General features: G+C 38.5%; 1 protein-coding gene across 4 annotated transcripts; it reads left to right on the top strand.

The window, feature by feature from the left end:
* The first annotated feature begins 464 nt into the window (after positions 1-464).
* LOC108052969 (myb-like protein X) lies at positions 465-16,005 on the top strand. 4 transcript variants are annotated; one of them, XM_044458531.1, is made up of 13 exons: positions 465-850; positions 4,846-7,294; positions 10,369-10,520; positions 10,583-10,717; positions 10,955-11,212; positions 11,542-11,881; positions 11,941-12,027; positions 12,095-12,245; positions 12,311-12,620; positions 13,272-13,371; positions 13,592-13,774; positions 14,466-14,609; positions 15,299-16,005. In XM_044458531.1, exons 2-13 carry the CDS (start codon positions 5,031-5,033, stop codon positions 15,735-15,737), a joined length of 4,563 nt encoding a protein of 1,520 aa, XP_044314466.1. In that variant the 5' UTR covers positions 465-850; positions 4,846-5,030; the 3' UTR covers positions 15,738-16,005. The 4 variants fall into 4 exon arrangements, with proteins under 4 accessions (XP_044314466.1, XP_044314463.1, XP_044314465.1 ...); XM_044458528.1 differs by lacking the exon at positions 13,592-13,774; XM_044458529.1 differs by lacking the exons at positions 465-850; positions 13,592-13,774 and adding an exon at positions 4,669-4,770.
* Positions 16,006-16,721: the final 716 nt, after the last annotated feature.

Genomic DNA, 16,721 nt, shown 5'->3' with positions numbered 1-16,721 from the left:
TTACATCTGAAAATTTTTACTTTTGTTATTTCTGATTATTTTTCCCACAAATCAAATCGCGCAGCTGCAAAAGGCAGCGGATTATCTTTCTGTTGTGTAAGGAAATAAATAAACTCTAATAACATAAATAATCAAATCGATTAACTTTAATTTTCGAAAATCTTCATTAGGCCATTATTGCCTTTCTCCAGCTGCCGATGATCTGGAACATATTTGCTCAGCGAATGTTTTTCCACATTTATGGGTCAGCTGTGCCACCATTTGTTTGTGCAACAATTGAGATCTGCCTCGGATGCTAACCGTTTCCATTTGGCCACTGATCGACGTTGTCGAGTGGCTCGGAGCAGCATTTAAATCTATCTATCGATAGCCGCCGGCCGAGCGACAATTTTCCTCGGCAGCAGCAGCACTTTTCCTCGTCCGGATGATCAGATGCTTTTGCAGTCTTGTACCGTTTGCCGAGCCGTTTGGAACGCGACGTGATCGCCTTGTGAGCGCCATTGTGAAAAGTGAAAAATGGATTTTCCACCCTGGGCAGTCGATGCGCTTGGGCCGCCCGAGCATGTGTCGTCGCTTTTCAGCGATTAACAAGTGTTTTCCCCCAGTTTTCCCCAACCACTCTCCGCCGGCGTGGGCCAAGCGGAAATGAGAAAATTTAATTTTAACAAATATTAATTGTCATCCTGTGTCAAATCAAATTGAAACTCGTGTGTGCGTGTGTGTTTTGTGTAATTGCGTAAATAATCTTTTAAATTAATTACTGTTTAAGACTCAAGTAAGTTGAAACTTACCCAAGCACAGTAGAAATTAAAAAAGTAAACGTGAATAATAATCCCTTCAAGTTCTTTAAGTAAGTTGGAGTCTAATAATCGCATACGTTTTACTTTAGACTTTCTAAGAATTATAACTGACTAAACAAATAATCATTTAAAACAGGAGATCAAAGCAAGATTTACAAAATTAATCCAAGAATTGCTAATATAAAAAGTATACTATAGTATAAATTTTACTTTTTGTTTTGAAAAATCTTATTTATTTTATAACTTGTTTGATCTCGATTTAATAACATCCTAGTAAAAATTTATAATTAACAAAAAAAGAAAAGAATTTATTTAATTATCCATCACTGTAGATACGTATTACATATTTATTATTATTAAGGCTTTTGCTAAGATACACACAATTAACTCGCTCAACACCTCAAGGCGCGCATGTTGCAATCAATTCTAGTCGCCTGTCGCACGCTTTAATAGTTTCACTAATTTTGAAATTTATTAGCCCCCTCGCTTACATATCTGTTTTATGTGCGGTAAACAGTTTTTATCACCTCCACTGGCAGTAGGATAGAAAAGTCGAGCAGTTCAGAGAGCATACAAAAGCTGTTTGGAAAATCATCAGCATCTAAGCAGACAGACAGGCAGAAAATCCAAAAAGCTAGGAAAATATTAACCCGTCCCTGGGCGACGGCAACTGTGTGGCCGGAATGTTTTGGATCCGCTGCCTGATCTGGCATCAGTCAATGTCAGTTGGCCCAGTGCCAGGTCGACTGTGTGGGCGGCGACAAACAAACAATCGAGCTAACACTGCCAAAGGAAAAGAAATTAAATAAAAGAAATGTAAATAAAAGGGAAAGTGCTAGAAAGTGTATGAAAGAATCTATCTTAGATCATAGAATACTTTGCTCCCCATATTTGTTCCGCCCATGGTGCTTGTCATCCTCAGCTAGAAAAATACATTTCAAGTGGATTTCTGTCTCCACGCGTCAAGTAATAAGTGTTTTGTTATGAAGTAAATTTATATAGTTGGCAATGAACAGTGCGTTTCATATAACACCTCTCAATTAATTCCAAATGAGCTGGCAAAGAATATATGCCGGAAAGAAAATGATAATTATTTAATAAATAAATTTGTATTATTGTAATATTAAATAGTTTTAATAATTTAAATAAATTTTTAAAGAATCTTAAACTTTTTTTTACTATATTTGTGTAAATTTGTTTTTAAATATGAAAATAGACATGAATTTATAAAAATTCTTTTCTTTCTTTCTAGTGTGTCATATTACAAATTTGTTAGGAAATTAAATATATGAAACGCACTGCATATTTCGAAGCGTGTTAATATCTATTGCCATATATTCGCTTGATTGCTAACATATGTTCAGAAGTCGACAACAGCATGCGAAATATTCATGGCATATTTTGTTTGTGGCATTTTTTTGTCATATTATTTTAATTTCAATTAATTTTTGCCGCCTCCACCGCCATCCGTCGACGCAAAAAGTATAAATATTTTAACACATTTTTTAGAAAGAATTCTTTAATGGATTTTATTGACTGAGTTTTTGGGCCTTTAGGTCGGGGCAATGGCATTGGCCAAGTGCAAAATTTATTATACATTTATAATTTAAGTATCACTTTTTGACTTTTATTTTTGTGTGTCTGCTTTTCCTCACGTTGAAAATCTGTATGTTGTTTTTGGATTTTTGAACTTGTGCAACAATTGGCAAGACTGAAATGTAAATTCAACAATGATGTAGAGTCTGTGCCATCTGGTTGAAGGCTGTAAACTTGAACGGCTTATGAAGTGGGTCAGTGTTTTCACTAACAAAATGTAAAGGAAATAATTAAATTTATTTATTTCATTCCTAGATCGATTTTGAATTTCCATTTCGTACCCATTATACGCGACTGCATCATTTCCGTTTTTGAATTTCGTGCCAAAAGTAAGAGCGTCATGCACTTGACCACAAAAAAACCCAGATCTTCAGAATTCCCCCTTCAACCACCTTTTCTTAATTTTATATTTCTTGATAATTTGAAAGCGCTTGGCTTTAATATATTTTTAAAAAAATAATTTGGAAATATGTGAAAATTGCGCAGCTCATTTTGCCTATATCCAAAGAGCAAATTGTTCTCCGAAACATTAATTTTACTGTCAGTGTTCCTGGAAATATTCTGATTTGTTTTTTATTGAATGATATAACTAGCCATTGCTTATGTTCTTTGTTTTTACTATTTGAAGCTATATTTATGCGAACAATACATAAGGTTTAATGCATATTTTAATATGTTTTTATTTAAAACAATCATCAGCTCGAATATTTTTATGCGCAATTAGATACAAATATTTATACCCATAATAATGGAGGCAGTCGAATAATAATGTAATTCGTATATCTCTGCTCATTTACCTATAAATCTTCCGAATCATCAATTACAATGATCTGGCGCCTGATTTCGTCTCTTTTATGGTGACGTCAATGAGAGCCCTACGAGAACAACTTTTCCGAATAGATATTTTTAGCTATATAGCGCCGATTCCGCTGCTTGGAAAATCTGCCAGACTTTTTTTGATTGTGCTTTATTTTATTGCTGCCTATAATTGGTTCGTTTATGTGCGAAATGGAAGAGAGCATTCTGAACTTGAAATAGAAGCATGGAAAAAGAGAAAAATGGGAGTTTTCGCGGATGGAGGAAGTGGCACCGCGATTATGATGTTGTGCTCAGTGCATCGAGATTAGGTTATTTTTAGTCTGTTCACTGCAATTTGAACTTTGGTTTGGAACTGAAAGACTAATGACTAAGGAGTGGCGCTGACTCAAGAGTAGATCTCTAAAGGGCACTGGAAGAAATATATGGATAACAAAGAAACAAGATAGATATAATTGTTTTATCTGGCATACTTTTGGGAGTTTTATTTAAAAAGTAATCGATTGCAACGAATGTTTGGAAATTGAACAATTATTTTGCACAATTAAACTCATAGCCAAATTAAAATTTGTAGAGCAAATGTATAGATGTTGCCCACAAAATACTGATTTTAAAACCGATTCAATTTCACCACCCCAAATAAAATGGATTCTCCAAATTAAGCAGTCAATGTCAATGAATAATTTTCACTTTCTGTTTGGGATTATTCAAATGCTTCACAGCTGTCGAATACCTCAATCTGAGCTCTGGCTTTCAGCAATGTACATTCTACAATTAGCAAATTGTTGTTGCTCATCGGATGACACATAATGACGCATGGCTTTGGCCACAACAATGGCAATAGGTCGGTCGGTTGGCAAACTGGCTCCCGCTTTCTATCCATCAATTAATATTCATAAGCAATTATCAAGCTTACCATAAGCATTGTATTTAGTTTTGAGTCCGTGTGCGAGTATGTGTTCTTCTGTAAGATAATTAAAACAAATTATGCCCAGTGCCTGTTTGTCTAAAGTGCACTTAAAATAATTACATTGTATTGAAATATTTTTTTCGCAATACAAATTTATGTATGTTAAGCTGCCATTTAAGATAAAGATTGTTAATTTCTTATATATTCTTTAAACCATTATTATAAATTCAAATCGATTTATACGATTGGTTCTTTATTTTTTTTTTTTAAAGTTTAAAAATATGTTCAAAAATACATTTTTATTTTTTATTCCTTACCTAGGAAAAATCGATCAAAAGATAATCACTGATTTTTTGTCTTTTTTAAGGTCCAGAAAAAGAATATAAATTTCTTTTATTTATTTATTGGTTAAAGATTAATTTATTTAAATTATTTTTTGGAAGTGCACTCAGTACTCGCACGCGCCCCAATGTTGTTACTCATATTTGTCCAGCATTGTCATCATCATGATGATGTCGTTGGTGATCATGATGGCGATAATTACGGAAACAGTCGCATCGCATGGAGCGGCGACTGAGCAACAGTCGCAGTTTATCCGCCGGCCAAGTCGAGTCTGTAAATCCGGCAAAAAGTGCTTAGCGCGTGCGGGTAAACTAATTAAGGCCAATTAACCCGCCCACTAGCCACAGCAACTAATGTAAATTTGTAAAATATTTTCAACAGGTTGAAAGCATTTAGAATACAACAAAATTCGAAATAATTGCCACAAAGCAACTATTTGTTTATTAAACGAAAACCACACACACACACAAAGAAAACCAAACGAAGGGGAACAAATGGATTTAGGAATAGAGGAAAATTAAAATAACACACCAGAGATAGCGAGAAAAATCACTAAGAGAGCGAATATGTTTAATTTGCTGCGAAGATCGCGTCGTGGAAAAACGCACAAGACGCAGGCCTACGACATCGTCGAGGATGAGGAGGAGGGGGGACCCATGAGATATAGCCAGATCGGAGCATTATCCACCGCTCTTAGCCAAGAGCGACCGGAAAGAGCTCGACGGGCGGTGATCGAAGAGCTGGAGGACTTTGCCAGCGACTTTGACAACGATGCCAGCGGCGACGAAGAGCGTTTAAAATTAGCAAAAACAGCTGCTAATGGCCGCTCCGACCATTTGTATATAAATAAAATGGGCGGAGATGCGAGGACGTATTCCTCGGGCGGTGATCGAAATGCGGCTCCCAGCAGTCAAAACGAGGCAGCCAGCGCGATCGCGAGCAAAAGCGTTGATGACCACCATCAAATTGCCACTTTCGAGTCCGAAATCGATGGAGCTATAGTTCATCGCCAGCGCAACGAGGATAGTGAACCGCACAAGCGACAATCGCTGCTCTCCCTGGGAAGTTTTAAGCTCGGCCCCAGCCGAGATAGTCCAGAAAAAGAGCCGAAAAAGCCGAGGAAAAGTCTGCAAAAGAGTCGCGATTTCCTTAGCGACATTTTCATGGCGCGTGGTCGAAACCACCAGCGTCAAAAGCAGCAAATTGCCGCCGCTGGCAAGCCGAATAAATCGATCAGTAAAAGTAATGCCAAAGACGTAATCGCCCATAGTGGTGCCGCACACCTTGAAACGAACTCCGACCCCGCGCTCGCATCCCCGACTACTTATCAAATGACTTTGGCTAATAATAGCCCAGAGAATAGCGGCCAACGAAGAGTGAGCGAAGAGAAAAGTAAGCCAGCTGGAGGGCAGGAAGAGCACAAGAGTTTTCCCGCAGAGAACGGGCATTTTCCGCTAGATATCGAGCCGGAAAAAGAGCCGAGAGTCATGCGTTCGTCGATCATTCAAGCGGCAAACGTTGAGCGGCCAACAGCAATTGCCGAACAGCAGCAGCAACAGCAGCAGCAGCAGCCCGGCAATGCAATTGCTGCCCCGCAGCAACATCTGGCCAACCAGCAGCAACATCAAGCGCCACAGCAGCAACAGCAACAGCAGCAACAGCAACATCAGCAACATCAGCAATTAAGTGACATAACCATGGGCCAAACCAGTGCCAAACCGAACGAAATCAGTTCGGCCCACAGTTCGCGTTCGAGTACGCCGCGTGAGTTCCGTGAATCGGTCGTGAGTCCGCCGCAGGCCCCGCCCAGGCATCAAAAGTCCCCGGAAGTGCCCAAGATCACCGTGGAAGATTGCAGTTTTCCAGAGGAAACAGCGGGAAAAGCCGCCACACAGGAAATATTCTACGAACTGAATGAACCCGCCGAAGATTCGCTAAATATCGAGGAACTCAACGAGGCGCATATCGAGACTTTAGAAGATGAGGTCTTCGCCTCGGATATTCCAGCTACTATCTACCAAAATTCTACCAGTCGCCCATGGACTCGCCTGAGTCATGTGAAGCTGGAAAATGTCCAGGAGGAAGCCGAGGAAGAGGAGGAGGAGGATCAGGAAATGGACGATGTAGATGAGGCTGTGGACTTGGACTATGAACACAATATAAGCAACAATCAGACGAATGGCAACTCCCGGCAATCGGCCAGCAGTGAGAGAAGTGCCCTGAAAAGTGACTCCAATCTGAGCAGCAGCTATGCGGATTCCGGGATCGGGGAGCAGGAGCTGATTACCCCACAGCAGCCACCTCAGCCACCGCCCCGCAGCTCCTCGCACATGGCCACCGCCCAGAACCTGAGCCACACCTTCATCCGCGATGGCAACTCCACCGATTGCGAGGAGACCTTTCTGCAGTGCGACGAACTCGACGACATTGAGCGTTTCAGCGAGTTCAGCGAGCGATTGGTATGCATCGAGAGCATCAGTCTGCCGGATGTGGTTGTGGAGTCAACGACCGCCAATGCCGCCGCATCAGGAACATCGGCAACAACAGCATCGGGAACAGCAACAGCACCACCATCCACAACCACAAATGGCGGCGATTCGCAGATCAACATCAATATACCCAATGGAGCGGGGGGCAACAGCCTGGGCAATGTGCACTTCATACCCATCCACGTGGAGGGTCGCAGTCGCAGCAGCAGTCCCAAGCAGCGCAGCAAGGACGACTCCTTCCTCGGCCAGGACATGCCGCCCAGCATCGAGATCGTCGAGGATGGCAGTGTCCTCAACAAGCCGGTGCGCCAGGAGAGCCCCTTTGATAACCAGGAACTCAGGTGAGCAAAAACAATATGCCAATAATTATTAAAACTTAAAAGGGTTTAATAGTTTTTCCATTTCATCTATTTATTCTCAATCAAAACAAAAAATAAGAAAAGGATCTAATTCGTAGAAAAATTAAAGTAACATCTTCTTACCAATTTCAATCAATTTTATATTAACTTTCCATAGGAAAGAGAGCTTATGTCTCTCAGAAATAAAGAATATACAATTTAATTGAGTTATGGTAAATAAAATTCATAAATTTTTTTAAAATATTTATTTTATTATTAAATACAATCAGGAAGTCATAAAAGATCAATTCAGCTATGTTTCTCCCCATGACGTATACTTGATATTTGTTAGTTCAAGCAGCTGTGGCATCAAGTACGTCGTACTTATTTAATCGCAAGCGCATGCCAACAATTTTACCATTAACATGGCTAGATGCAGCCAATTTATCTTGATCTTTGTGTCATGGAACATGCCTTGTGATCTGTTTCTTTTTACTGGGAAATCCGACAGCGGAAATTTCCCCTTTCATTTATTGTGTTTTTTCTTAGCTTGATTCGATTTGATTTGCGTTTTCCAGACAGGGGCGACTATTTATAAATGGATCAGAACACATTAATTGTACACAATTTGATGGGTGAAATATTGTGAGGAATACGCCAATCAAAGATGTTTATAGAAGGAATTATGAAAGTCAAAACTCTTAGAAAAAAGCTTCAATTTGTGTTCCAAGTTATCAAATCAAAAATATCTGTTGGAGGATGTCAAAACGATTGCAATCGTTTGAAGTAATCCGATTTGATCGACAATTTCCCTTCACAAAATATTTGTACAAATACCATATCTATAGAACCAAATTCCTTAGAAAATCCCACTTGTTTTTGGCTGATGTCTCGCATTACGTATACGCAGTGTGAAAGGTGGCATTGTTTGGCCTTCGCCAATATGACAGATTATGACAGCCGTGCGGCAAGTGTCTCATAGCCAAATGGCGACAATTATTTCGACAATTTATATTTATGTAAATTTGTTCGGTTTTAAATAATAAACATTAGAATTGTGTTCAAAATCAGTTGAACAGTTGAACGGCGGCAAAAATAAATTCACTTCGTCATTTCTCGTTTAGCTTTCTTCCTCTTTATTTGCAATTTTTGTTGGCAACATGTTGGCCATTTCCCACGCTTGTTTTTTGTGCACTCTGGCATTTTTGGGTATATTACTTAGGTATGGTATTTTGTGTTTTATACCTATTTCATAAAAATTAAATAAATATTTGTTTTATTTATTCTATTGGTTGGAAAAACCTTTCTGTTAAAGTTGTAGTTCAATCACGTTTTACCACTTTGACTTGTCATTCACAATTTTGTATCTTTTTAAAATCCTGTTTTTTAGAGTATCCATAGCATCGACCTTTCCAAACTATAGAATTTTTTCCTTCAATCATATTTTCGCATGTGCATAGAACACGATCTGCCTGCTCTACTTTTATTTGCCTCGCTTATTTTAGGTGTAGTGCAGAAAAAGACAAGTAAATTTTGAAACGTTCATATTTAGAGCAAGCTTGTGAGGAAATGGACAAGTGGGGGGCGTGCACTTGTGGAATTTTATTTGGGTTGTTCTTGATTTTGGTGGATAATTGATTGGGCATACGGGAGGAGCATCCTCCACTTGACTTGGCTGGCTAGCATTGAAAGATTGTTTATTCCGCCGGCACATGCGGCGTATGCGTAATTTGCCCCGAATAACTAATGGGCATCTTTCCCGAAGCCTCGGCTGCTGTTTCCTTCTCTTCATCACCCGATGTTTATCTAATCCGATTTAACTATCAACTTGGGCATAAACAACGAAAGAATTTAAGCTGGCAAACTAAGCATTCGCCTCGGAAAGTTCACAGGCACCGGCAGAGATGCTCTTGCCAAAAATAATTGAAATAACTTTCAATCTAAGTACATGAGTTGCATCTGTCCTTTGTATATATTTCCCATCCCCACTCTCTTTATCTTTATCTCTGTCTATCTTTATCTCCGACTGTCTCTAGAGACAAGCTAGAAACGCGTGTCTCAAAATTTGATAAATGCACATTGTGTATTCTAAACATATGGGCGCGAAATGCGAACTGTGTACGAAATAATTTGTAACACTAATTAGAAATCTTATTGTAAATATTAAAATCATTTCAAAACATTTTGAGGAAAAAACTACATCCCCTTTGTTCTTAAATATTTAAAAACGGATTATTAGAATTTAGTCAAGGTCAAAATATTCATTAACTTATCTTTAAATAAATATTATTTTCATGGTAATAAAACTACATAGCTGAGATACTTTTAACTATTTATTTTATCAATGATTTTCTTTATATATGATCAATAGATCGCAAAACATTTAAAAATAACCCCAATTAAACAAATCTTTTAATACCCACTTTTGTGAACCTTAATTAAACACAATACGATCCCATAATTATCAGTTTGATACTATTTAAACGCACTGTATCTGTTTTAGAGAGCAACTGAGAGTTGGCAAAATGCGCGAACAAAAACAACGGAAAATCGTTGATTTAAAAATAAACTTTGCGCATTTTCGCAGCAACCAAGAATCGACTAGGATAAATTCAATTAAAACGTATTTCATTTTTGCGTTGAGAAGCCAAAACAAAACAAAGCACAGGGAAATACATATTATATAAAAGTGTAGCTACGTCTACCGCAGCTATATCTGCACAGTATATTGTATCTCAACAAATTATGGTTGAGGAAGACGTTGCCACTGTTTTTACACCTCATTCACATTTAACGAGCTTTTCCATTCAAATTACGTCAGGCCGATGTCTAGCTATAGGTATAAACGCTGGGACGATAATATAAAATAATAATAAGTATCTTCTGCGGTTTTACTTTTATTTATTTATACGGTTCGTGCTGCGTGCGCGGAACACGTTTGTGATTCATTTTGTTTGTGTTGGGGATTATTCAGTGACAAGATTTGTTTGAAATATCCGTCTGACAGTTGAGCTGATCTGTCTAGGGATTTATGTTTCTATTCCGAATATTACTCATCCTGGTACTCGCCTTCCCAGAAAGGAGCTGAAACAGCAGAAAGTTCGATTCGCCAGCCAATTGGACGAGGCCCACAAGAATGCCAATCAACTGGAGGCCAAGGTTGGCGACATGCAGTTCAAGATCCAGAAACTGGAACAGGAACTGTCTATTAAGCAGTGGAATGTGGAGCGTAAGGATAACCCTTCTTAAATATATTGAAAGAACATCTTAACTGAATTGAAAACTTTTCAGGACTCCAGGGCGAACTGAGTGCAGCCCACAAGGACGATGAATATGTGCGGAAAAAACTGAAACTTTTGGAGGATGAAAAAGTTCACCTACGGCACAAATACAGCGAAAATCAAGATGAATTCCAGATCAAATATAGTGAGTATTGTTTTAATGAACGTTTGTCATCAGAAAACTTATGTCTAAATTAAAGAAATGCCTTTAAGACAATTTGAAATGTGATGCCTAATTTTATTATTTACGCGAAAAATTTAAAGGTTTTAAGAACATTTTATAAAACTGAAAGTAATCTATTTTGTTGAGTAATTATTTGTAGTTTTTGTTAAATAATTCTTATGAATAAATCTTTTAAATATTTCCCCTTCTCTTCTGCAGACGAACTCGAAGCCCAGTATACCGAACTAACCGAGAAGTACAAATCGACCCAAAGCCTGGCCAAAAGTTTGCAGACACAATTGGCCTGTGCCCAAGTCGAAGCTGAGGAATGGCGCCAGCAGGTGGAGAGGATCCGAGCGGATCTGGAGGAGCAGATGCGCATCCTGAAGAACGCACTGGACAACTCCGAGGCGGAGCGCAAGATCTGTGAGGACAAATGGCAGAAGGAGTTCGAAATGCTCAGGACACACAATCGAGGTGAGAATTATTTATTCATGTGTCAAAAAGTTATAGAAAAACAACTCAAAAACTCAAAAGCTATGAAAGTACTCTTTGGGCTTTTAAAATATATACTACATAAATACTATATGCTTAATGTTGCAATTAAATATTTGGAATGTCCATTTGATGACATGTTTTGGATTTGTTTAATAAGTAAAATACTATATTTTACAATATTAAACATCTTTTTTAGTACATCTTTAAATTTATTATTGCCGGTTTTCAGACCTATAAAATTGTTATTTTTATAGGTTTTATTTAAATTGTTTATTATTTTAATAAATTGTTCATGATTTTATTTCCAGAACGCGAGGAGTCCCTGATGACGGACTGCGAGTGGCAGCTGCGGCAGATGCAGCGGCAGTGCAAGGACAAGACGGACAAGTCCAACTACGAGCGGAAGCAGGCATCTGCGAAGGCGGAGGAGCTGGAACTGGAGCTGCAGTCCCGGCGGAAGGAGTCCGAGTTGCTGCGCACCTGCCAGGCGCAGGTGAACTCGCTGAGGGGCGTGGTCAACGAGCAGGAGCAGTCCATCCAAACACTAATGGACCGCATCGAGAACCTGAAGGCGGATCTGCAGTCGGCCAATGAGAATCTCGAGGCGCAGATCGAGGCGGTGCACAAGATCAAGTATCAGTGTGATAAGTAAGTATGCCTGAAATCACAAACAACTTTCTCAATATTAAACGCCATTTAATTTAAAGTGCCATTTATGACAAGGAGCGTCAAATGATCTACAAAATCGATGAGGTGCGCAACGAGGCGGCCGCCTTCTGGGAAAACAAACTTTAGTAAGTATTAAAATGAAAATATTTTATTATTATATATTTATTTGTAAAATGTTTTTAATATCTACAGCACAGAGATGACAAGACTGACAAATGAACTGGAGTCCGTGTATGTGGACGAGCGCCGGGATGCGTTGGATAAACTGCAGAACGAGCACATCGAGGAGCTGCGGGCATTGACCAACCGATATACGTCCAACGAAGAGGAACTGCGAGCTGAAGTAACCTTTTTTTTTAACAAAAACCCTTGTAAATTATTTAATATTTAAAATGAAATCCCCTCCAGATCGAGGAGCTGCACGAGAGCCTGGAGCAGAAGAAACAGGACTTCCTCAGCCTGCGCGAGCGTTCCGACAATGCCCTTCTCCAGACCCGCATGCATTTGGATAAAGCGGATAGGGAGTACCAGAATGCCATGTGCCGCGAGGAGGACCGCCGCGTGGAGATGGAGGAGCGGCTGAAGAAGGAGTTCGAGGCGGAGAAGGCCGAGATGGAGGAGAGGTTCCGCGAGCGACTTGGCCAGGTGAAGGAGGAGTTCGCCAAGGAGCTGCAGCTCTCCACGCAGGACATGGTCGATTCGCATCGCAAGGAGCTGGGTGAGTCTGGGGAAAAGTCTATTGGAAACATCAAAATTATACCAAAAATTAGAACTCAAATTTATATGAATTTATAAAACATCGCATTGATATAAAAAATGTAAGACACCTTTTAGAGTAATTTAAAACCTTTAGAACTTTTGGAATTTGGTTAGCTAAATGGCATAGTTAAAAATCGTTCATATCTTATTTAAAACTATATATCTACTTGTATAATTTAAATATACAATTTTTAAAAGACTTTTAATATGAAAAATGCATTCCGTAATCCATAAAAGCATCACTTAATAAATAACCGATTTCTCAATGTTTTGTTAAGTTTTTACTTTTGTTGAATTACTGTTCCACTTTACCTTATATTACTTTCTCATTATCATGTTGATCATAACTAGAGACAATTTGGTGGTTAATATTTGTAGATTGGCAAAACTATTCGTTTGACAATAGACTTTGGGAAGATTTATTGTTTTGAAAATGTACACCACATTGACTTCCTTTTAGCTTTTTCTAATTGATTGCAAGCTAGAGCCTTAACATGACATTGAGAAATCGGCCCTTTATGATTTAAATATTAATTTTTGTGTTTTTTTTCTTAATTAAGATATGTTTATAAACACATTGTTCTTTATTTATTTCCCTCATCCGAAACAGACTCTCAAAAGGCCAAGTTGCAGGCGGAGAGGGACGAGGCACTGCAGGAACTTGTGGAACGACATCGCGCGAAAATGGCCGCTGCCGATGAACGAATCAAGTGAGTGGCAAGGCGGCATGCCACGCCCCATAAATATATTTTAATTACCTATAAGTAAACCTTACCACTGCTCCCTACTAAATTGCCCGAGGACCATTGGCTTGCATTGAATGTCTGCATCCTACTCATTTGCCACTTGCCACTTTTTCACGGCTCTCGATTCATTATCATATGAACTTGTTTTCTGTTTCTTTCGTTTCTCATTTATTCATTGGATCAGCATGGATCAGCATTTAGGGCGATCGACAACCTCTCCGGCCCTGTGGGCGTTGGCCAAGGGGGCGTGGCCGTATATGCCGACGCTATATGTTCTGTATTTGACCATGTCGCCGCTGATCGCAATCGCATGCTTAGTGTTCAATATTGTCGCTGTGCTCTATATCAAATACCGTCACCTCCTAGTGCGCCAATAAAACTTAACCCCTGTTTATGCTTGGTTTGCTCCTTGATTTGATGCCGGGTTTTTCTGGAAATCTCAATGGGTTTCAAAATATTGCTTTGGGTGTCTAAAAAAGGCTTTGAATGAAATAAACCTTTTAAAAGTACCATAAAAAAACTAATAAATTTTTTTTTTAAGTCAAATTACAATTTGTACAGAAAAGATTTTCAAGTAAAAATTTATGTTACACTAAAATCAGATTTTATTGAAAGAACAAACACTTCAGCTTTAGCTCTTATAAAACTTATTCACATCTCATTCTCGAATGTATATATAAACATATATTTAAAACTTGAACATATCACTCCTAAGCCAAAAAAAAATACATTTTACTTAATTTAAGTTTAAATGATTTCATTGATAACTCACAAATTGTTTCAAAATATCTATTGTATAATCGTAGAACACCTAAATTATTGTTTTTAAATCTGTAGAGCGCTCCAGAACCCCCAAGATAAATATGTTTTTCTGGAATGCAGCTTGTCAGACTCTGCCCTTTCGGAACGATTCTCTTAATATTTTACTTTCTCTTTCTCGCTATGTGTGTGAATCCTCTGCCCACTCTATATAACCCGAATAACCCAAAACCCGAATCCGATTCCGATTTCGATTCCGACCACGCACCCAATATCCGCAACCGCATCCGCATCCGCAGCGATGTAGAACTTCGGCACCAGCGCAATCTCAAGGACCTGAAGGCGGCCTACGATGCCGAGAAGGCGGCGCTGGACAAGCGCGACATCAGCAACGCCAACGAGATCGAGCAGCTGCACCGCAAGTGCCGCTGCCTGACCAACCTGTAAGTGCCCCAATGCCCCACTGCCCCACCGAAAACCACCCACCGTATCCCCGAAATCAAGCTCCTAATTCCATAATTTGTTATAAAATAATTTAATATTTTTAAAATAAGTTTACTGATCGAGAAAAAACTTTATATGAATTTTAGGATACATTAATCATGTTTTTTACTATATAAAAGTTCCAACATTTTTTTCAAATTGAATTATATATATTTAATATTAATAGTATCAATATATTAAATCTAAAAAATCTAAAAAAAAACTGTATATCAATTTTAGGATACATTAATCATGTTTTTTTTACTACATAAAAGTTTCAACATTTTTTTAAAATTGAATTCAAAATTTTTAATATAAATAATATCAATATATGAAATCTAACAATGTTGTCTTCTATAAATACACAATTGTTAATATAAACCACTTTGGGTATCTTAGGCTCAAATCAGGACACAGCATTAAAAAATCGAATAAATGTAGAATGGTTTAAAGCTTTAAGCATTTTTAAAAATAATGGATTTAAGAGCTTGATCGAAACTTTTTATATCTTTACCCCTACTTACTACATCTTTATTTTGCTTGTCCGTGTTGTGGGATGTTGTACGCTAAGTCAGTATCCAGTATCCACTTTAATTTACGCTTTCTCTTAAAACATTTAACTCCAAATTTTAAACAAATATTTCCGCAGGTTCGAGGAGATGCGAATGCGTTACGAAAGGCGAGATCCCCGAGCCGAGGATCTGCGTGAGATTTCCGAGCTACGAACACGGTGCGAAAGTCAGGAGCGGGATTTGTACGTGCTTACGGATCGCCTGCGCGAAATGCAGATTCAAATGTCCGAGATGCAGCAAAATGGAGATCGAAAGGGAGGAGGGAAATCGGTGAAGAAACCTCCGCCCAAGTCGATAGCCACCAACTGTGACGTCATCTACGAAGAAAACGAAGAACGGGAATCCCCCGAGCAGGAAAATGGGGAAAACTCCTCCCAGGGAGATGACGATGACCAAGGGGAGGAGGGGGAAATCGAACAGGAACCCAGCGACACGGAGTCAAATCACACGATCGAGGTCAATGGAAAGTCCGATCGGATCAACGAAGATGACGCCCATCTAATCACCGCCGTGTGATCTCTTCTTTATTCTGCATCTTCCAAATTTGTGGCTGTATTTTTTCGGGATCCCCAGGAGTTCCTGAACCAAGGATGTGCGATCCCGGTTGCTTTGGTGCTTCATGTGCTGCCCTCTGTATCGCAGGATACGGAAATGTCCCACTCAAAACAAAAAATCGCTCAAAGCTTGAACTCATAAAAATTGTAAATGAAATTTCTGAATTGGTTTCTGAAACCTCAAAAAAAAGAACGAAATAAATGTAAATATTTTTAACTAAAAAAAAATAGTTATTGCTGGCATTGTTATTCTTAGTGGTCCCTTTTGTATTATTCAACTATTTTTTTGTTATTTAATATATACACTCTGAAATCGGATTAAATTTGGAAAAGTTATAGGCTCTGGAAGTCCAATTGTGGGTACCTTATTACAAGTCATCGGAAACTAAGAAATAACGAACATGAAAATGGGTCAAAAATTTGATCAACGTTAAAATGAAAATTTTGAATGCAGATTTTTAGAGAATCAAACCACGAGTCGAAAGAGGTATGCCACTTTGAAATCGGATTAAATTTGGAAAAGTTATAGACTCTGGAAGTCCAATTGTGGGTGACCTTATTACAAGTGATCGGAAACTTAGAAATAACAAACATGAAAATGGGTGAAAAATTTTATCAACGTTAAAATAAAAATTTTAAATGTAGATTTTTAGAGAATCAAACCACGAGTCGTAAAAGGTATGCCACTTTGAAATCGGATTAAATTTGGCAAAGTTATAGACTCTGGAAGTCCAATTGTGGGTCACCTTATTACAAGTCATCGGAAACTTGAAAAAAACGAACATGAAAATGGGTCAAAAATTTGATCAACGTTAAAATGAAAATTTTGAATGCAGATTTTTAGAGAATCAAACCACGAGTCGAAAGAGGTATGCCACTTTGAAATCGGATTAAATTTGGTAAAGTTATAGAACCTGTGGGACACCTTATTACAAGTCACCGGAAA

The sequence above is a fragment of the Drosophila rhopaloa genome, unplaced genomic scaffold (assembly GCF_018152115.1).
Source record: "Drosophila rhopaloa isolate 14029-0021.01 unplaced genomic scaffold, ASM1815211v1 contig_167, whole genome shotgun sequence".
In the NCBI taxonomy this organism is placed as follows: domain Eukaryota; kingdom Metazoa; phylum Arthropoda; class Insecta; order Diptera; family Drosophilidae; genus Drosophila; species Drosophila rhopaloa.
This window is presented reverse-complemented; position numbering and strand designations above follow the sequence as displayed.